A 22,447-nucleotide genomic window follows, 5' to 3' on the forward strand; every position below is an offset into this window, starting at 1 on the left:
TAACCTTACCTTACCACATACATGTACTTTCCATGCCAATTCCAACCTCTTAAAAGGCACGAAGGGGTACCTAAGCCCAGTCATCTACGTAATCTCACTGAAGTAATGAAGGACTATCTTAAACTCAACTGAAACTCTGCCTTAGACTAGATATAGACCAGCCAATGGAACTTCTATGCTTTGCAAGACTGCACTGGCACTGACTAGGCATGTCTGGGAGACAGGAGAGAAAAGAGCTGGGACAGATGAGAAATAATCTGTGAAAATTAGTTATTAGATAGAGCCAGTAAAATGAGCTGCATGAAATTTAGCAGGCTAAATTGCATTTCGAGAAGGATCATTTTCTATACCTGTTGGAAAGAGCAATCAGCTTCGGGTTTATTCATATGTAATTAGAAATACTAATTCCAAATGCAATCATTTGGGCTGGCCCGGTGGCTCAGACAGTTGGAGCTCCATGCTCCTAACTCCGAAGGCTGCTGGTTCGATTCCCACATGGGCCAGTGGGCTCTCAACCACAAGGCTGCCGGTTCAACTCCTCGAGTCCCGCAAGGGATAGTGGGCTCTGCCCCCTGCAACTAAGATTGAACACAGCACCTTGAGCTGAGATGCCACTGAGCTCCCGGATGGCTCAGTTGGTTGGAGTGCGTCCTCTCAACCACAAGGTTGCCGGTTCGACTCCCACAAGGGATGTTGGGCTGCACCCTCTGCAACTAGCAACGACAACTGGACCTGGAGCTGAGCTGCGCCCTCCACAACTAAGATTGAAAGAACAACAACTTGACTTGGAAAAAAAAAGTCCTGGAAGTACACAATGTTCCCCAATAAAGTCCTGTTTCCCTTCCCCAATAAAATCCTCATAAAAAAAGAAAAATCCTCATAAAATAAAAAAAACAAATGCAATCATTTGCGCATTATATTCCAACCTAACAATGGGCCAGGCTATGTCTTCATCATCAAATACAACATAATGTGGAACAAAGATTTCAGACTAGTTCCTGGGTTATACAGCCATTTAAAATAAATTTCAATACCTATTAATAGGAAAACACAAAATTTCTTAACACATTCACATTTGCCTTTATAGTCAAAATAGTCAAATACAAAAATTCTATCTTTTCTCGTTTCCAAGTTCTAGCTCTTTATTTCCAAGAAATGCCTCAAACTGAGATGCTTTACCCCTCAAAATGGACACAGATATTATTCATTAACTTTACTGCTTAATAATATCTACTACTTTAGCCTACTACTGAGGAAGAGCCCAGCTAATATGCATCGATCTAAATTAGGTTATAAACAATCCACATGGAAATATCAATGGTAGACTTATACATGAAAAAATAATCAAAGGAAAAGAACTAATCTAGATATACCATTTTAGAACAACTATAAGTACTAAATCTTTGAGAAACAGATCCAATGAAAAAACTGATATACTCAAAGTACTGCTGAAGTGATAAAAACCTTTCATAAAATAACAAAATTATATTGTAAACTCTTATTATAACTTCCTATTTTCCTAATGCCTCAGCATCCCCATAAACAGGCTCTAAGCACCCCATCCAGGAGACCAGATGCACTGGTGTAATAAGGTTGGTCCCTGCTACAGGTTCCCCTTCCTGCCCTCCCAACTGTGACCTAGTGACATTCAAACACACAAATGAAATCCCCTTGCCCTTTTGCTGGTGTACTCCACACAATTAAGCCTTCAATTAAGGTACTTGCCCCTGAGTCCTCACTCTCTGTCAGCTCCCCACCTATTTGGTTGAGCCCCTCATGTGGCCCCCTGAATGGCAGGCCATGTCTCCCTCTTCTAGGATCTGTGAGTCTCTTCCAGTTTCACACACTTCTCCATGGTATTATTCTGCATCTACATATGATCTTCAAAGAACCCCATTCTAAAGAACATAATTGTTTCTTACAACACAATAGTAGATACCAGTAGGCGTAAGTTCATACCTTTTAGCCCAATAATCTCCTTAGTACTTATGTTAAAGGAAAAACAAACTAGAGTTTGAGATAATCAGTTCAGAGGTCATGAAGAACTGTTTCTGGAGTCAGACAGAGACCTCAGCTCAAATTCCCCCTTCGCTGCATATTAGCAGAAATCATTCAAGTATCTTACTTAACCTCTCTAAATATTCCACATATTCATAACGGAGATAACACTTCCATATAGAGTAGTCACAAAGATGAAACAAGATGTTAGATGCAGAGCACCTAAAAAGTGTCAAGCACATTAAATGCTCAATAAATGGTAGCCATTAGGGGGAAAAACCCTATGTTTAATATCAGGCTCACTGCTCACTATCTCTGTTAGACAAAAAGAACGGGAATAGTGTGGTTAAATAAATTCTGGAACACCAACAGAGGGTTTGAGTTACAGCATGGGATTTCATATAACATGCCGCATGGAGATGTACCCTCTATACAGCAAAGGAAGTGTGACAGTGGTCCCATGACCATGGGATCTTCTGATTGTATCATATATGGCATGCTCAGAAGCTACAGGCCTACTAAAGTGTTAGAACAATCTACAGAAGGCACAGAAGAAGGACAAACTCAGAGGTGATATTCTATGAAGATGGAATCCCATGCTCCATCCTCCAAGACTCAGTATACTCACTGAATCAAAAATTTCTATACAGTACTATTTCCCCAATGGGACAAATATATGAAGAACCAAGGAATCAAGGAGCAGCGGGATGAATGAAACCACATACCATCATGCCCAAAGACCCACCAGGGGACTCTGTACTTCCCATTTCTACTCACAGAGGTGACACTTTCACCGAAGGACATAGTAACAGTCCCTATAAACTAGACACCATGGCGGCCTCCTGAGCACTTCAAATTCCTTGCGTCCAGGGACGAGCAGGAAAAAGAAGAGTCATTATCATGACAGGTGTAACTGACCAGACATCTGGAATAGGTGGGGTTGCTATTACCCAACAGAGGCTGAGGGGAATATGTATGGCGATTCCAGGTGACTCACTTAAGTGCCTCTTGGTATTTCCTTGCCCGTTTGTGAGGACAAATGGACAAGTACAGCAACTCCTGCTTCAAAGAGCATGGTGGCTAGGACCTCGTATCCTTCAGGGATGTAGGTGTGACCAGGCTATCAGTTAAGCTACCATAACCAGCAGAGTTGGTAGTTGAGGGTGAGGGGAATCTGGAATGCATAATGGAGGAGAAAGATGAGTGTCAGTTGCAGCAGTGGGGATGAACTGTAGTTCATCCTACTACTTTCCCACTGGAATCCCAAAAGAGTCGGTCTTCAACATGTATGAGGAAATAAATGCCATAATGCAAGGAGTATAATGTGATACACTATCACAGGAGAGATGTGTGTTTCCCACGCTGTTGGGAATGCTATCAGCCTACAGTTGCCGGTTCCTTCAGGTTTTTTTCTCAGCCACAGAGAATTATCTTTCCCAAGAGTACAACTCTCCCTGGAGAGTCCACATCCAATGACTGATCACAAAGGGAAATCAAGGCCCTGCCAATCTCATTGACACACAGTGGGACAACTCTGACAAGCCATATTTGCTCCAAAGTTCTCCATTTGACTGGCTGAGGCTTTATTGGGCTTGCATCTACTTCTAACTCTTACTTGCTGTCCTTCCCTTCCACAGGTTATCAATCCCTAATAAATATCCCATACACCAAAATTCTGTTCCAGCACCTGCTTCTACACACTACAACACATGGTTATTTGATGCATTTGTATTAATTTAATAGATTCAAATAAAACTGATATCCCAAGACCATGTTTATCTTGTTTCCCATACCGCCAACAGTTTCCAGTTTGGCAAGTGTCATCATATTTCACTGAATTGCTCTCTTCAATGCCACATAGTCTGGCTTATATATCTGGCAGGAAGTAGCTAAATAATAAAGAAAGATGAGAGAATAACCAGTGCACACATGGCCACAAGTCAGTCCCAACTTACTTGTACTGAGGAAGGCTTCGGAACAGTGGTTACCATAGTAGTTCCTATTTGTGCCAATTTTTTACCAGGTGCCACTGCCATGCTCTTGCTTAATTGTGAATTAGAATTCTGGGGGGATTGGTAGAATAATACAATCATCAATATTAGTAATTAAAATCAATCAGTACTGTGGCAAACATTAAAACACTGTACTATAGCAAATTTCTTTGTTATAACTGGTTTTATAATCTTATAGATTATATGCACGTTCTCTGCTATGAATCTAACTGGTCAATTGGCCAGTTGAAACTCATTTCATATTTCTGAGGAGACAACTAATCTAACAAATAAATATCACAGTATTTCAGCATTAAAAGCTTTAACTTGACTCTTTGGCTCATATAGAAAACACAGATTCTTATTTAACATCTAATTATAAACAAAATATGCTAACCTATCTTCTCAACCCACAACAGTTAGATAAAGCAAACCAGAAAGGGAAGGAGTAGCTATCATTAACAGATACAGTAACAGAGAAAATGACTGAGAACCCAGAATCAAATTAGGAGAGCACAAAATGGGGGATGGGAGGATTTAAACTGGCAACGATGATCTTACCACAGAATACAGTGCAATCTTTCTTTAGGATAAGCTTGATTCATCAAGAAAATGCTATACTTTATTCAGCATTTTCTGTTTAACCAAAGAAAGATGCCCATAAAAACACTTTTTAAACTCTGGCACACAGATAAGCTTCAGGTACCCAGAAAGATTATCATGTATATAAAATAAATCATTTCTTAACAGTGCCAAATTAATAAAATGTTACAGCAGAGTTGTGAATTTCTTCAAGGTAATTCCTGTAAGATATGGATATAAATAAATATTATAAACTGTAGTCTTAATATTCTGTCACAAATGAAAATTCAAACAGAATAGTTTTCTTTCCATTTAGAGATGCAAATAGCCCTTGAACATTCCCTGAGGACAAAATCTTTGAGTAAGAAGATTCAATTTTTATTATTTTAGCAATTACCAAATGACAAAACCAAACATCTTGATTAAATTGACCTATTCAAAGAAAATAACTTAATTCAAAAAGTTGAGCAGAATCATCCCTTCGATTATTTTTACTGGCAAATACGTACATGTTTACATGAACACAATACCTGGAAAACTAAAGAAGATGGAAAAAACTTTAAGGTATATTACCGGCATTGTACAGATTTTGACTGTTTGAGTATTCGTTGGTACAGCTGGCCTTGAAATTATGTTCCTGGTGGTCTCACCTCTTGTTACAGCTTGCTGAGGAGATACCAACATCAAATGACCACTGTTACTCTTGATCAAAACCGTTCCTGTAGTTAAAAGGAAAAACACATCAAAAAGTGACCTCAGCTAATAAATGAAGCATAATACATTTCTTCTCCCATTCCTCTCAACAGTGTAAATGGTTGGAATAAGTAATTTGTATTTACATACTGAATTCCATGTCTACTAATTATCACATATAATGTGAAAAAAATGTTTTTACTCAAAGCTACTTAAAATATTAAAAGTCTAACCATATGGCTCAGACATTTCTGAAGGAGGGAAAACACTTTTCCTTCATGGCATCAAACTATTTATAAAGCTACAGTACGTAAGATGGTATGGTAAGGACACAAGACTACTCAAACTGACCAATGGAATAGGATAGAGAATCCCAAAACAGACTCATACAGATGTGTAGTATCAAATTTTCCCAAGAGGCACTTCAAATCAGTGAGGAAAAGAGGGACTATTCAATAAATAGGTCTGAGTCAATGAGTTATCTACATGGAAAAGAAGAAAAGTTTCGCACTGTAGACGAAAACCATTAAGGGTAAACGCAAAACATTTTAAACTCTTAGTGTAGAAAATTATCTTTCTAAACTTGGGATAGGGAAGAATTTATTAAATATGTAATGTGTGATACATTCCACTGTATCAAAAGAACTTTTGTTTAGCAAAAGACACCACCAGATAAAAACACAAACCACAAAATGGGAGAAAAATTTTAGTTCACATATATTCAAAGGACGAATATCCAAAATGCACAAAACACAGATGCCAATGACAGGGAAAGGTAAATTAAGACCACAATGAGATATCACTTTATATCCACCAGATAGGCAAAAACTGAGAAGGCCAATGACAATACTGAGTGCTACAGAGATCTGTAGCAACAAGAACTCTAATATCTTGATGGCGGTCGTACAATCTGGCACAACTGCTTTATGTATCTGTATATGATTATGCCAGCTGTGCAATATAGATTTCCATTTGCATACCCTCTAATCCAGTATTTCTAAATCTAAAGAAATTCTTGTCCACGTCAGTAGGAAGCACAAGCAAGAATATTTGCAGTTGGAATTCTACTTCAAGAATGGCAGCATGAAGAGCTCAATAAACCCATTCCTCAGCAAAACAAGCATAAGTGGTAAAAACAGCCATTTTAAAAACCATTTAAAGTCTTTGAACATGCTGCTGTATGGTATACAGAAAATGAGTACACAATTATTAAAGAAAATCTACTAAAACTCAGTAGGAACATCAAGAATCTGTGGCATCTGAATCACAGCCCACTCCCCCTCCTTTCCCAGCTGAGCATGATAGAAACTCCACCCCAGGCAGTGAGGCCCATGCAGGGCCTCCGTTCCCTCCCAAGCTCCCAGTAGAGGGCTATGGTATATTCCTGGGAGGAGCAGGCCACTAGCTTTTCTCATCTCCCCAACCCCAAGCTACATGCTACAGCACAGGACAAATTTCAGACAAGTGCATCCAAGAGGTTTCAGGCTTCTTTCGCCCATCTCGACTCATGAATAGAAGACTCTACACCTCAGGATTTGAGAATACTTGGGCCCCAATCGTCCTCACTCCATTTCTTTCTTAGGGTGGAGGTACCATGCTGGGAGAGATAAGCAGAAAAGACCAGAGCTTACCATCCACATCCAGTACTCACTGCTATGGCAGGGATATCGCTCAGAGAGAAGCATGCTACAATCATGGTACCTGCTCCAAATATATCCCTAGAGGAGCTGTCTTTATTTCAAAGTGTGGGAAAGCTCAAGGCCAAGGACACTGGCAAATACAATGGGACAATTAAAAGAAGTCTGGTAGCTTCAGGACAGCTATAAACTAAGCCATAAGCCTATCTCTAGTTTACCAGAGACAACCAGACAAAGAGACAACTAAGAAGGTCCCTCTTGGGATCCTAACAAATCTCAAAAACTATCCCTGTAAAGGAGCCCAAATTTAATTAAATGAGACAATGGAGCAAATTGGACCCTAGGGCACTGTGGAAACAATAGGGTAATGGCTGTCGAAGAGTTGAGACCAACAGCTGAGTGAGATACCGGCAGAGGCAAAGCTTAACAGAGAGGTCACAGAAAGAGACAGTCAGAGAGCCACTGTCATCCCAGAGTGGCTGTACTGATGCCCACTGCTGTGTCCTCCAAAGAGGAGCAACATCAGGGGCTTCCTACTGGGGAGAAAATAGACTTCACCAATATCATCCAGCCAGACATTAAAAAAATAAACAAGCAAACAATAGTAACACATCAAGGAAATAGGGCCCAGTATCTAGAATTGCTACAGCATATTAGTTTTGAACAACAAATGACAAGATGTGCAAAGAAAAAAGTCTGAGACAGGAAAAGAGGCCGGCAACAGAAACCACCTGTGAGAGGGACTAGATGCCAGATCTAATAGATTTCAAAGTAACCATTATAAATATTTTCAAAAGACTAAGGAAAACTATGATTAAAGTTAAAAAAAAGGTATGATATCTCATCAAATAGACCATATCCCTAGAAATAGATATAATTAAAAAATTCTGTAATTAAAAAGTACAATAACTAATAAAAAAAATTCACTAGAGGACCTGGACTTGAAAGGACAAAAGAAAGATCGATGAGCTTAAAGATAGGTAGGAGGCAGTGGAACGACATAGTCCAATTGCTGAAAGAAAAAAACTGTTAATGAACAATTAGATATCCACCAAGAATGTCTTTAAAACTGAAGATAAGGACAGTCCCAGATAAAAACTGAGAGAACTGGTTGCTAACAGGCATGCCACACATAAAACACTAAATGAAGTTCTTCAGGCTGAAAACAAGGGACCCCAGACAGTAATTTAAATTCACATGAAAATGAAAGGGCACTGGTAAAGGTAATTATGTAATTTGACAGTATAAATGCTAACCTCTGTTTTCTTCTCTTAATAGCTTAAAAAAACGACTGTATAGAACAATATGCATGTAATCGTATTGTTAGATCTATAACATATAGAAATGTAATATATTTGTGAATAACAGCATAAAGGAAGTGGGTAAGAGCAAAGTTGTATTGCACTATGAAATGACTTCAGATGGTAACTCAAATACACAGGAACAAATGAAGAAAACCAGAAATGGTGAATAAGAGGGTAATAAAATAAATGCTACAAATATATCTTTGCTCTTCTTTCTTCAGTCACCTTCTTTAAAAGACATAAAATTACATAAAGTAATAAGGTATTGTTGGGTTAGTAACATATCTAGAAGCAATATGTAGAGCAATAATAGCACAAAAATGAAGAGGGAAATGAGCTAAATAGGAGAAACGTTTCTATATCTCACTGAAATAAGTTAATATAAATGTGAAATAGATTCTAGTACAATGTACATTGTAAGCCCTAAAGCAACCACTAATACATATATATATGTATTATATATATGTATATACACACACATGCATATTCACATATATACTTATATAAAGGAATTAAAATGTTACATCAGAAATAGTCACTTAATGCAAAGGAAAGCAAGAAAGAGTAAAAATGGGGTTAAAAGGAGAGGAAATATATATAAAAACAAAAATAAATGCATATCTAAACCGAATATATCAATAACATTAAAAGTGAATGGATTAAATAATCCAATCAAAAGGCAAAACGTGTTAGGCAGGATTAAAAAAATAAGATCCAACTATATGCTGCTTATTGGAGACATACTGTACATTCAAAAATAGAAAAAAAAGTAGAAAGGAAAAGAGGAAAATGTATCACACTACAGCAACCATAAGAAAGCTGAAATGGCCATACTAACAACAAACAAAATAGACTAAAACAAAAAATGTTACCAGAAATAAAGAGGGGCATTTTATATTTGATAAAACAGCTAGTGGATCAGGAAGATATAACAATTCTAAAAATATATGCACCAAACAACAGAGCCCCAAACATATGAAACAATGGCTGACATAAATTAAGAGAAAAACTGACAATCCAATAATAATACTTCGGAGACTTCAATATCCCCACTTTGAATAAAGGCCAGACAACTAGATAGAAGATCAACAAGAAAATGAAATACTTGAAGACTGTAAATCAACTAGACTTAAAACACATCTATAGAATACACCACCAGATAACAGCCTTCTTCTTAAGTGTATATGAAACACTCAGGATTGACCATATACTAGGCCATAAAATGAGCCTCAATAAATTTAAAAGGATTGAAATCATACAATGTATGGTCTCCTATTACAATTAAATGAAATTAAAAATCAAAAAGCAATTGGGGGAACTCACAAATATGTAGAAATTAAACAACACACTCCTAAGTAGCCAGTTGGTTAATGAAGAAATCACAGGGAAATTGGAAAATACTTTGAGATGAGTGAAAATAAAGACACAACATACCAAGATTTATGAGATACAGCTGAAGCAGTATTTATAGGAAATTTTATAGTTGTAAATGCCTGTATTTAAAAAGACTCATTAACTTAACCTTCCACCTTAAAACACTAGGGGGAAAAAGAGCAAAATAAAAACTAAAGTCAAGCAGAAGAAAGGAAATTAATGATTAGAGAAGAGATAAATACAGTCATACTTCATTTTATTGCACTTCGCTTTACTGCGCTTCATAGATATTGTACATTTATTTATTTATTTATTTATTTATTTATTTATTTATATTTAAGGAGGGCGCAGCTCACAGTGGCCCATGCGGGGATAGAACTGGCAACCTTGGTGTTTTCATCACCATGCTCTAACCAACTGAGCTAACCGGCCACCCCCTAGATATTGTGCTTTTTACAAATTAAATGTTTGTGCCAACCCTGTGTCCAGCAACTCTACTGGTACCATTTTTCCAACAGCTTTTGTTCACTTCGTGTGTGTGTCACATTTTGGTAATTCTCCCAATATTTCAAACTTTTTCATTAGTATTATATTTGTTCTAGTGATCTGTGATCAGTTATCTTTGATGTTACTATTGTAATTGTTTTGGGGCACCACAAACCATACCCATGTAGGATGGCAAACTCAAGTCAATAAATGTGTGTGTTCTGACTGCTCCAGACTAGCTGGCATTTCCTCATCTCTATCCCTCTCCCTGAACCTCTCTATTCCCTGAGACACAACAATATTGAAATCAGGCCAGTTAATAACCCTTCAATGGCCTGTAAGTGTTTAAGTGAAAGGAAGAGTCCCATGTCTCTCACTTTAAATAAAAAGCTAGAAATGATTAAGCTTATGAGGAAGGCATGTCTAAAGCCAAGACAGGCTGAAAACTAGGCTTCTTGTGCCAAATAGTTAGCCAAGTTGTGAATGCAAAGGAAAAGTTCTTGAAGGAAATTGAAAGTACCACTTCAGTGAACACACGGATGACAAGAAAACTGAACCAGTACTATTGCTGATATAGAGAAAAGTTTTAGTGGTCAAGACAGAAGATCAAACCAACCACAACATTCCCTTAATACGAACCCTAATCCAGAGCAAGGACTTCTCTTCAATTCTATGAAGGCTGAGAGTAGTGAGGAAACTGCGGAAGAAAAGTTTTCTGAAGCTAGCAGATTGGTCCGTGAGATTTAAGGAAAGAAACCACTCTCGGTAATATAAAAGTGCAAGGTAAAACAGCAAGTGCTGATACAGAAGTGGCAACAATTATCCAGAAGATCTAGCTAAAATAATTAATGAAGGCGGCTACACAAAACAGCAGGTTTGCAATGTAGACTAAACAGCCTTATATTGGAAGATGATGCCATCTAGGACTTTCATAGCTAGAGGAGAAGTTAATGCCTGGTTCTAAAGCTTCAAAGGACAGGATGACTCTCTTATTTAGGGGCTAATGCAGTTGGTGACTTTAAGTTGAAGCCAATTTTCATTTACCATTCCAAAAATCCTAGGCCCTTAAGAATTACGCTAAATCTCCTCTGCCTGTGCTTTATAAATGAAACAAAAGGCATGGGTGACAGCACATCTGTTTACAACATGGTTAACTGAATATTTTAAGCCCACTGTTGAGACCTACTGCTCAAAAAAATATTCCTTTCAAAAAATTACTACTTACTGATTACACACCCGGTCACCCAAGACGGAAATGTACAATGAGAATGTTGTTTTCATGCCTGCTAACACAACATCCACTCTGTAGCCCATGGATCAAGGAGTAATTTCAACTTTCAAGTCTTATTATATAAGAAATACATTTTGTAAGGCTGACATATATAGTTATTCCTCTGATGGATCTGGGCAAAGTAAATTGAAAACCTTCTGGAAAAGATTCACCATTCTAGATGCTATTGAAACATTCATGATTCATGAGGTCAAAATATCAACATTAACAGGAGTTTAGAAGAAGTTGATTTTAACTCTCATGGATGACTTTGAGGGTTTCAAGAAGACTTCAGTAGAGAATGTACTGCAGATGTGGGGGGGGAAGCAAGAGAACTAGAATTGAAGTGGACCCTGAAGATGTGACTGAATCACTGCAATCTCATGATAAAACTTTAACAGATGAGGAGTTACCTGTTTCGGATGAGCAAAGAAAAATGGTTTTTTGAGATGGACTCTAGTCCTTCTGAAGATTATTGAAATGACAACAAAAGATTTAGAACATTACATAAACTTAGTTGATAAAGCACCAGCAGGCTTTGAAAGGACTGACTCCAATTTTGAAAGACGTTCTACTGTGGGTAAAATGCTGTCAAACAGCATTGCATGCTAAGGAAGTCAACTAATACAGCAAACTTCAATGTTGTTTTATTTTAAGAATTGTCACAGCCACCCCAGCCTTCAGCATCCAGCACGCTGATCAGTCAGCAGTCAGCAACACTGAGGCAAGACCCTCCATCAGCAAAAATATTACAACTCGCTGAAGGCTCAGATGATGGTTAGCATTTTTTAGCAATAAAGTATTTCTAAATTATGTTATCACACACTAATAGACTACAGTATAATGTAATTTTTACATGCACTGGGAATCCAAAAGATTCGTGTGGCTTGTATTATTGAGATATTCACTTCATTGTGGTGGTGGTATCTCCAAGATATGTCTATAGAATAGAGATTTAAAAAAAAAAAAAAAAAAACCCCGAGAGAAATCAAAACAAAATTTGGTTCTTTGAAAAGATCAACAAAACTGATAAACCTTTACCTATTAATAGATTGACTACAGAAAAAGGGGAGAAGGCTCAAACTAGTAAAACCAGGAATGAAAGAGGAGACATTACTGCTAAATTTGAAGAAAATTATAAGGGAATACAATGAACAATTGTAAACCAATAAGTTAGATAACTGAGATGAAATTTACAAATTCCTACAAACACACAAACCATTGAAACTGACTCAAGAAAACGGGCAACCTGAATACACCTCTAACAAAGAGACTGAACTAGTAATCAAAAAAGTACCCACCAGAAAATCCCAGGTCCATAGGGCTTTACTGGAGAATTCTAACAAATATCTAAGGAAAATAATGCTAATCCTTCACCAATTCTTCCAAAAAATAGGAGGGAATATCTCTCAACTCCTTCTGTAAGGTTTGTATATTACCCTAATGCCAAAACCAAAGACATCACAAGAAAACTAGAGACCCACATGCCTTATGCATATAGATTAAAAAATCCTCAACAAAACTGAATCCAGCATCATATAAAAAGTGTGATATTCTATAACCAAGTGATATTTATCTCAGTATGCAAAGTTGGCTTAACATGTGAACATTAGTGTAAAATACCCTATCAATAGAATAAAGACCCAAAAAATCCACATGATCATCAATATAAAGAAAAAGTATTTGAATAAATCTGACACCCCTTTTATCATGATAAAAACATTCAACAAAATAGGAATAAAAGGAAACTTCCCCAGTCTGATGGAGGGAAATCTATAAAAGATCCACAGCTAATATCATACTTAATGGTGAAATACTAAATGCTCCCTCCCTAAGCAGGAACAAGACAAAGATATCTAAAGTGAGGAACGAGACAAGGATGCCTACAAGCATCACTTCAGTTCAGCATTGTACTGAGAATTCTAGCCAGGGCAATTAAGCAAGAAAATCAAATAAAAGGCATCCAAATTAGAAAGAAAGATGTGAAATTATCTATTCACAGATAATATAATGTTGTCTATAGAAAATCCTAACAAATCCACAAAAAGAAACTATTAAAATTTATAAACAAATTCATCTAGGCAGCCAAATAGAAGATCAATATACAAAACCTGACTATTTCTATATATACTTGCAATGAATAAGAAAACAATTCAATTTACAAAGGATCAAAAAAAGCATAATATGCTTAGGAATAGATTTAACAAAATAAATACAAAACGAATACCCTAGAAAGTACAAAATGTTGGAAAGAAATTGAAGAAAATTGAAATAAATGGAAAGAATCCACATTTGTGGATCGAGAGACTTAATACCTAACTTGCATGATTGTTAAAGGGATCAAATGAGACAACACATTTGAAAGGATTTTTGTATTTAAAAGTTAGTAGTAGTTATTATTAATGCCAAAAGGTCCACAATCCAAACTCCTCAACTAATTACTCAAAATATCACTGAGAGGTAATATTTGAGTAGTTGCGAATAGACAATACAGTAGTGTTCCCCCTTATCCATCTATAGTTTCACTTGCTGCAGTTTCAGTTACCCAAGGTCAACTGTAATCCAAAAATATTAAACGGAAAGTTCCAGAAATAAACTATTCCTAAGTTTTAAATTGCATGCCATTCTGAGTGGCATAAAATCTCACACCTTCACGCTCTGTCCTGTCTGAAACATTACTCATCCCTTTGTCCAGCATATCCACGCTGTATATGCTATCCACCCATTAGTCACTTAAGTAGCCATCTCAGTTAACAGATCAATTGTCACCATATAGCTGTGGTTGTGTTCAAGGAACCCTTATTTTACTTAATAATAACCCCAAAGCACAAGAGTACTGAGGCTGGCAATTTAAATATGCCAAAGAGAAGCTGTAAAGTGCATGTACGTATAGGAAAAAATATAGTATATATCGGGTTCAGTACTATCTATGGTTTCAGGTATCCACTGGGGTTCTTGAAACATATCCCCCCTCAGATAAGGGGGGACTACTGTACTGAGAATAAAATAACTAACTCACCTGAACTCTGGATACTCTTCTGACTGAAGTGCTTATCTATCCCAAAAGCCCAATTCCAATGGGCAACAACCTAGTACTTAACACATATATATAAAGGAAACTGAACATTATCTCTTTTCTGAAGACGAGTTACAAAGTATCTTTGAATCCAATCCTGATAAACATCTGAGATTTACCTTTTCCAATAATAAAAGGATAGCCAGCTTTGCCTATTTATCCTACAGACATTTTGAGAGAAAATAACCATGCATTAGGTTACAAAGCACCTTTCTTCTAAAACTATAAAGGTATTAAAAGTGTAAAGTGGTCTCTAGTGTCCACTTTCTAATCTGGTACATAATTTAACATACTCTACTTTTCCACCCAGGGAGCTGCTTTGTCCCAAGAAGCCTTTCCTACTTTGTCTTGGTGGCAGGCTGAAGTGGATGTTCTGGTTTCCTTCATACTCAAGAAAGGATAGCAGATCCATACAGATGTAAGAGCCCGAAAGACTTTAGAATTTGTCAATTATAATTTAATACCTATACATAAATGCCTGACTGGTGGTGACATTATAAAAAATGTCTACTCAAAGAATTCCAGGGTCAGGAAGGTGGAAATGTACAAATGTCACTCCTGCACAATCATACAAGAAATACAGAGTTTTTTCTTAATATGGAACTAAAATGTGCTTCCATTAATATTCACAGATGTGAGGGTCCCTTGTACAACCACATAAAATAAGCCCACTTTTCATTTCCACAGGACAGTCCTTTAAACACTTAAAAGGTAGCTAATATATCCTAAGTTGTTTCTTCTGCAGGCACCATGGGCTCAATTCCTTTAATTTTTCAAACGTCATAATTTCCCCTACTGAGCTTAAAGTCACTTAAATTTCCCTCTTCCCCTCACTCCCATAATTCTTTGAGTAAATGAAAGGAAAATTAAATCAATAAATAAATTTTTATCCCAGATTCTCCTGTTAGTTATGGTACAGCTCTCCTATCCTCCATTTACACAGCTGATTTGTCCAAACAGAGCTTACCTCTATTAAATTTCATCTTTTAAAAATGGGACCATAAGATTTCAGATGATTTTTACCTTTTTTCTTTTTTTCAACTTTCCGTATCTCTGGTTGTTTTATATTCGTTTACAAAAATTAAAGGATTGTTGGAGAAAAATTAAGTTTAGGGTAATCTAAGGAAATTCTAGAAAAATCTATTTGGTTTCCAGGAGAGGAATTGCGTCTATCTTATTTACCACTATATTCATGGTACTAAGCATAGAACCTAGCATATAGTTAGCACTGTAATGTATGACTAAGTAAAAAACAAACTATTAACTTTAAAATACTCATATTTCCTTGATCTAGAAATTCGAATTCTTCTTAACTGTCCCAAGAAAATAATCAAGATGCATACCATAACCTAAATACAATTAATTTGGTTTATTTTTATTTATAAATAACTTTTTAAACAAAAAACCATAAGTTATCTAAATGGACAAGTAGAGAAATGATCGAATAATGGACTATGCAGCCATTAAAATTAAACTTTTGAGTTTATAACATACAAATAATCACTATATAATGGTAAGTGGAAAGCAGTATATAAAAATTATATCATAGAATCCCAATTAAACTAAAACTAAAATAAAACTAAAAGAGGCATGCATACATTTTCTCGTTTTTCCCCAAAGAAACTAAAAGCTTTTGGGGAATTAAATGTTCTATATTTTGATTGCAGTTCTATATTTGATTTGATACATTTGTCAAAATTTTCAAAACTCACTGTAAGTGGGTTCCTTTTTTTAATAACAAAAATTGTAGCTCAATACAGTTGACATAAAAATGGAGACTGAAAAATACAACTCAAAATATTTTGGGACAATTTTTTTGTTTTCCAAATTTTTTACAACAAATTTTCAATTAAAAAAAATGGGGATGGGTAGGCATTGAGGTTATTTAAATGCTCATCCTTTTAAACTATTGAGAATTTGGTGGATGCTTATACATTATTAGACTAATAGCAACTACAGGGTACCTGGAGCTAAATGCTACACAGGCACCTTAAATATTCAGGACATCTCTGCTATATAGCATTGTATTCCACACAAATGGTGTTCCCCAGAGTTCTGTACAAATAGGCCTGTATACATTTTATTTAATCCTTATGATACTTCTATGAAGAAGGTATGATCCACTATTTAGATAAAAAAAGTGAGGTTCAGGATGAGGTTAATAAACTTGACCAAGGTCACAAAGCTATTAAGTGGCAGGGCTGGTATTCAAATCCAGGTCTGTTGATTCCAAGGCCAATATTCTGCCCTATATTGCTATACTCCACTACTCTCCCAAAAGGCTAAGTCTTCAAGTGCCTTGTTATTTACAAACTTGATTAGCACAATACCTCATCCATACTCTGTGGCCTAAACCTTACTCTGTGAACTAAACCTTCCCAGCTACTATATAGTAGTATATACTTACTTACCTTCAAGGTAACAAAATCCCACTTAGGCATAGTTATTCAGTAAGTAACAAATTTACATATTATCATCCAGCCCACATTTCTCTATATTCAAATTCTTTCTCTCTGCACTCAATTAAAGACTCATCTTCTGTTACCATTAATTAAAATTAAGTCTAGAAAATGACTTCTTAGATTCCATGGGAAGCTTTTTAAAATTAAGTATTAAAAGTATTAACATTGAGTATGCATTTAAACAATCTTTTGGGGGTAAAATTTAGCAATACCTTTAAAATATTACCATTTGAACCAACAATTCCACTTCCAGCATCCTATAACATGTTTACAAAACTGCACAAAAATATACATACAAAGATGTTTATTATAGCATTACTTGTAATAGCATAAAATATTGCATACAATATCAATGTCTATGAACAGGAAAGGGTTCCAAAAATGATGGTGCGCTGCTATAAAGGACGACTAAGCAAGTCAAAAAATGAGGACAATTTATAGATACTAACATGAAAGAGATACAACAAATTATTAATAGCAATACTCTGGTGAAGTGGGTATCATGTTTTAGTAATTTTTTTTTACATAAACATATACCACTTTTGTAAGCAGAGTAAACAAAGAAATTAAAAATAAAACATACTGATATGTGTGATGGCCCTTGGAATCCCTTAAGGGCTGCAGCCTGATTGCCCCCTACTCTCCTCTGTATACTCACGCATGTATTCAAATACTTAATTAAGTGCCTTCCCTGGCCAAGCAACATACTAGGCCCTGGGGATAATAGTCAGCAACATAGCATCCCTACCTTTGTGGAACTTACAGTCAATAAGGGAAGTAACAAAACTAAAGTGTGAGAAGTATGATGGTTAAAGTACAAGAGTGCAAGTGAGAACACAAAATAGGAGAACCTATCTGAGCCTTGAAGAGTAGCTGGAAAAGAGTGCCAGCACTTTCTCCTGAGGGATGACAATCCACAGAATTAATGATGCCATTGACACTATCTGGTTAAGCTGACTCCACAGCTTTTGAATCCAAACAGCCTGTGGCACATATGATGAGCACTGAAAAGAAGAGCCTCTCACTTCATGAAGTCTAATAGCACTGTGACAACTGTGAAAGCTGATGATCATGGAATATCCCTTTGATAAAGCCAGAGTGGAAACAAGAACCACCAGCTTATCCAGGAACTGGTTCAGGGATTTGAGAAAGCAGAGGCAAACCTTATGCCATACCTCAGCATGAAGGAATTGATGAAAAAGGACCTCAAACTGTCTCACAAATAACTTTCACAAACTTCTGTACAGTATGACTGTCAAACAGAATTTACCAGTTTATGACAAAAAAGGAATACTCAAGTCCTTGATCGTCACTCTCAAATGATAGGAGAGACACAGAATACCAAAAACAGAAAGAGTCACAGTCTGGCCTAAAATCCCACAAGTTCACTAAAAAGAAGACTGGAGAGGTTGCCAAAAACATTTAACAGAAGAATAATTTCCAAAGCTTCACTTAGTTTCTTTCATTTCTACACAAAGCCCCCTCCTTTTTATTTCCAGCCCCTGCTCCCTAGAAAAACCTGTGGTGTATATTTATATTTTTTAAAACAAGTTCTGTTCATAGAGGAAATTCTGAAGAGAATCAAACACTTAAAATACATTATCTTAAAAAAAAGAAGAGCTGACTTCTATATAATTAAAGCATCCTTGAGTAATCAACTGCTAATGCTCAGTATATAAAAGAAATGGTAGAAGAATTATAACCTTTTTAAAACGTTACTTTAATCAGAGTCTCCATTTTATTCTTCAACTCTTGGTTATCTTATTCTGCACCAATGAGAGTACTAATGTTAGTATGCTCTTCTGCCACACATCAGCAGAAATTCCCAAAAGCTATTCCTCAAAGCACTTCCCACCTCCTCTATAACTAACAATTCCTAAAGGCAATTTATCTCCTCTCCTTTAAGCGATTTTATCCATAGTCAGTAGCATGAAATGTTTTCATGTTGCATATTTAGGCTGTGGTCCTAGTTTGCTGTTACTGAGCTCTAGTGAGTTTCAGTTTTGGTTTCTCTGTGTATAAAAAGGTTAGTGTATAAAATTCTGTAGATCACCTTTTAGTACTGACACCCAATGAGGCATACTGTACACACATGCTAAGTGGTATGCATAGTGTCGTGGAAAAAGTTAAACAGACCTGGATTCGAATTCCCTGACACCTATGAGTTTTGCACCGGGTAAATTCTCTTAGAAAAAGAGGTTATGATGAACAAACCATAAGAGCGCACGCAGGATGGCAATTTAGAACTGGCAGAAAATGTCCATTGGTGCATACATCTTAACAAGTGTATGTACCTTGTGTTCTATACAAAACTGAAACAGAACTTCATCAAAAGCGAAGAACATAATTTTCCCACAAATTTCATGAACAACTAGAACATTAGTTACAAGAGTCCCCATCATCTTGCTAGGAGATACTGAAATTTTCTGAATCAAATGGTTTCACTTCTTTACTATCTTGGTGGGTCCAAGTTCCAATTACTGATGAGCAAAAGTAACAGAAGACAGTATCACTGAGTAGAGTTCACTCCAAAGAAGAACGTGAGCTGTACTTTTTTCCCCACTAAAATTTCAAGAGACTTTCAATTGAATAAAGAAGGTGGAAGACTCAAATATCCTTCAGCAGATTTATAATATGTAAATGATTACAAAGCAAAACCTTTGCATACATCATGAAAAAACAACCCAATAGAGTAACCCTAGGATAAAAAGTAGTCTCATACTCATAAACTGTAGCATTCACAGACTGCTTCAAATATAATAATCCCATGGCTCTGATCTATTTGTCAACTTCTGCACTTGCTCCCTGAGAGGGAGTATTATAACCCAGTTACAATTATCACACATCTAAAGATTGTGCAAAAAGCAGAATATTTCTAGAACTATAAAGCAGTAAACTTGCTTAAAACGTTGCCTTGCTTAAATTTAAAATTCTCTGTCTTAACACCTGAGAAAACTTACACTTTTATTTTACATCGTAATGTATGTAGATATGTATATATGTATATGTATATCGATCCTTTCTCCACATGAAAATAAACTTCAGCTATACTCTGTCTTCCTCCAAGTAGGAGCCAGTGCTTCAAAGGCCCTTCTAAATATGCTGCTCCAGCTTTTAGTGTCAGTTAGGTGAAAAAATTCTTTCTTGAAATGTGGAAACAAAAACTATGCAGTAAGGACTCAAAGAGGATATATTAATTGTAAAGCCAAATCACTGCCCTGCCAAGTCAAGATTACGAAAGGTTCTCGTGGCTGAGCTTTTTAGAGCTACCAGCAAGAAGGCGCAATCCGGGGCTGCGACGTTTCCCATGTCACCGCTGACTGGACCGACAGATAAACTGGAAAAGGTGATCAACATACCTGGAGGAAGCTGCAAATTCGCAGGCAGCTGAACTGTTGTGGTATTGGGGGCTTTCACGGCGACTATCTGAGGAGCAGGTAGACGAGGGCCGCTGCTGAGTTTAGGAAGAGCACTGACAGGAGCCACTTTAGTCACCAGGGTGCCCACGGGGGAACGCAGGGGCTGGGACACCGTGGACTCCACGCTGACACTGACAGGAGCCTTAGTCACAGCGCCCAGCGCCACCGGAGTGCTCTCCACCCGGACCGGCAGAGCCCCGGCAGGGGCCATGGTCAAGGTCCCGGAGGCGCTCACGCCAGCGTGGGGAGCGGCGCCGGCCGGTTCCGTGAGGCCCGCGGGCATCCCCCAGGTGGATCAGCAGCAGCTGCGGCGCTGCCGTTCCGGGAGCAGAGACGAGCGGAGGCTTGACAAGCAGCAGCCGACTCCAGTGAAGTTCCGGCTCCACAGCATCGCTAGGGAGAGGCGCACGGGCAGCGACACAGAAGTCAGCGATGGGTGCCGCTGGGAAGCGGAACCCGTCCGTCCGGGACCTCCCTCGCGCCCGCGTGGCCGGGCCAGCAGCCCACACCTGCGCCGCGGCTCGCGGCTTCCTCAGCGGCGCTCCCACGTGCGCCGGCTCAGCCTCGGGTCCCGCTGCAGCAGAGCTTGGCTGAGGGACTCCCGGAAGGGCGTCACTTTGGTTCCCACCTCCCAGCCTAACTGCGGCGCGGTTGCCCCGCCAGAAGTTTCAAAACCACAAACCCCGAGTTCCCCAAAGCCCCCTACGCAAGCTCAGTACAGCCCCGCCGCGCTACCGGGCCAGCCATGTTTATATAGCCGCGCGCGGAGACCTCGCGCACGCGCATAGGCCGTCACCACCGCCCCGGGCTTCCCCGGAATCCGGCCGCGTAATTGGCCACAGACTGGAATCGCGCTCCCGACGTCACTAGGGACGGCTCCAGAAGGCGTTAGAATCTTTCCCAGAATCCGAAGCAGGGAGGGGCGAGTTGCCAAAAATCTGCCACGTGGGAGGGGCAAATCGCACTTGGAAAACTGCGGCATCTGCGTTCTTCCCCTTGTTATATCCAGTTGCGTGTTCCTTTTAAAGAGCCGGGACAAGACTTCCCACAGACTTCTACTTTTGAAGCACTGTGGAGGACTGATTTTGGAGAAAGGTAACTCAGTAAGAACTCAATCACGCTTCCTCAGTGTTCCGCGGGATTTTTTCTAAAGCGTCACTATAATTAGCATTACAGTTGACACTGAATTTTTTAAATGTCTTTATTTCTTTTAAATGTTTAAGAATGGTGTATGGTCTGTAAGGTGTGTCCATTTTCATGTAATTTTAGAGTTGAACTGCCCCCAAGGAAAATCTAATTCTTCCTTGATGCTGCTATAGATATCTCTATCACCTCTACACTTATTTAAATTATTTGTTTACATGTCTGTCTCCTTGAGAACTGGGACAGTGCCTTTTGATTTCTACATCCTCAGATTCTAGCACTTAGATCTTAAATGCAATCCTGTATTCTCTGAATAAGGTAAAAGTGTTTGTTGAATGTATCAATCCAGTTCCATCTGGAAAAATTTGCCCCTTAGAGATCTCAACAAAGAAAATGTCTTGATTTCAGGCTATTATCATAATATGTTTGTGAAAACTGATACTAAACTGGAGATTTTGCAAGTGGGAAGGCAAACCAGACGTTTACAACTTACAGTTTTCTCCCTTCCTGTAAACTCCAATGGACAAGATCTCACTCCTCACACGTCACTACGTTTACTGTCTCCCACATCTCAACAAGTCCAAATCAAGAACCCATCTCGTGACCCAAATCAATCACATCCTTCTTCACTCCATGAATGCATACCTGATTAACTTACCTTCTAGAAAACTCCTCAAAATGGGGGTGGGGGTAAGAAAACTAAACTGAGCATCTCTTGTAGTCACTAAGATACGTTTCCTTGTTTCTTTTTTTTTACCTAATAACCACCCACTTTACGGACTTAAAAACCACAATTAAAAGTAATTTATCCAAAGAACCAGTGTGTAAATGTCAAAGCACATCTCTTTCCACTATTCCACAAATGTCTGCTTCACCATATATCCCACTGTGCCTGCCCCTGGCAAAATGCCTTGCACATAAAAGGTATTTAACAAATATTTGCTAAGTGAATAAATTAAATAGAGCCATGTAACATTTTCAGTGAAGTGGTTTTGAATCCTAGATCTGCTCT

General features: G+C 37.8%; 1 protein-coding gene across 4 annotated transcripts in view; it reads right to left on the reverse strand.

Annotated features, from left to right (window-relative positions):
- TAF4B (TATA-box binding protein associated factor 4b) overlaps nt 1-21,064 on the reverse strand; it is a 118,827-nt gene extending 97,763 nt beyond the window's left edge. For 2 of the 4 annotated variants that reach the window (XR_012498777.1, XM_019741280.2), the window contains exons 1-3: nt 20,233-21,064; nt 5,145-5,290; nt 3,954-4,061 (exon numbers count right to left, since the gene is read on the reverse strand). Coding sequence is in view for 3 of the 4 variants with exons in the window: in XM_019741280.2 (XP_019596839.2) it covers nt 3,954-4,061; nt 5,145-5,290; nt 20,233-20,575 (597 nt within the window). In the remaining variant the exon portion in view is untranslated. The remainder of the gene's footprint in view (nt 1-3,953; nt 4,062-5,144; nt 5,291-20,232) is intronic. The other 2 variants (XM_019741282.2, XM_019741281.2) reach the window with 2 other exon arrangements.
- Between the last annotated feature and the right edge of the window lie 1,383 nt (nt 21,065-22,447).

Source organism: Rhinolophus sinicus, linkage group LG09, assembly GCF_036562045.2.
Source record: "Rhinolophus sinicus isolate RSC01 linkage group LG09, ASM3656204v1, whole genome shotgun sequence".
Lineage (NCBI taxonomy): Eukaryota > Metazoa > Chordata > Mammalia > Chiroptera > Rhinolophidae > Rhinolophus > Rhinolophus sinicus.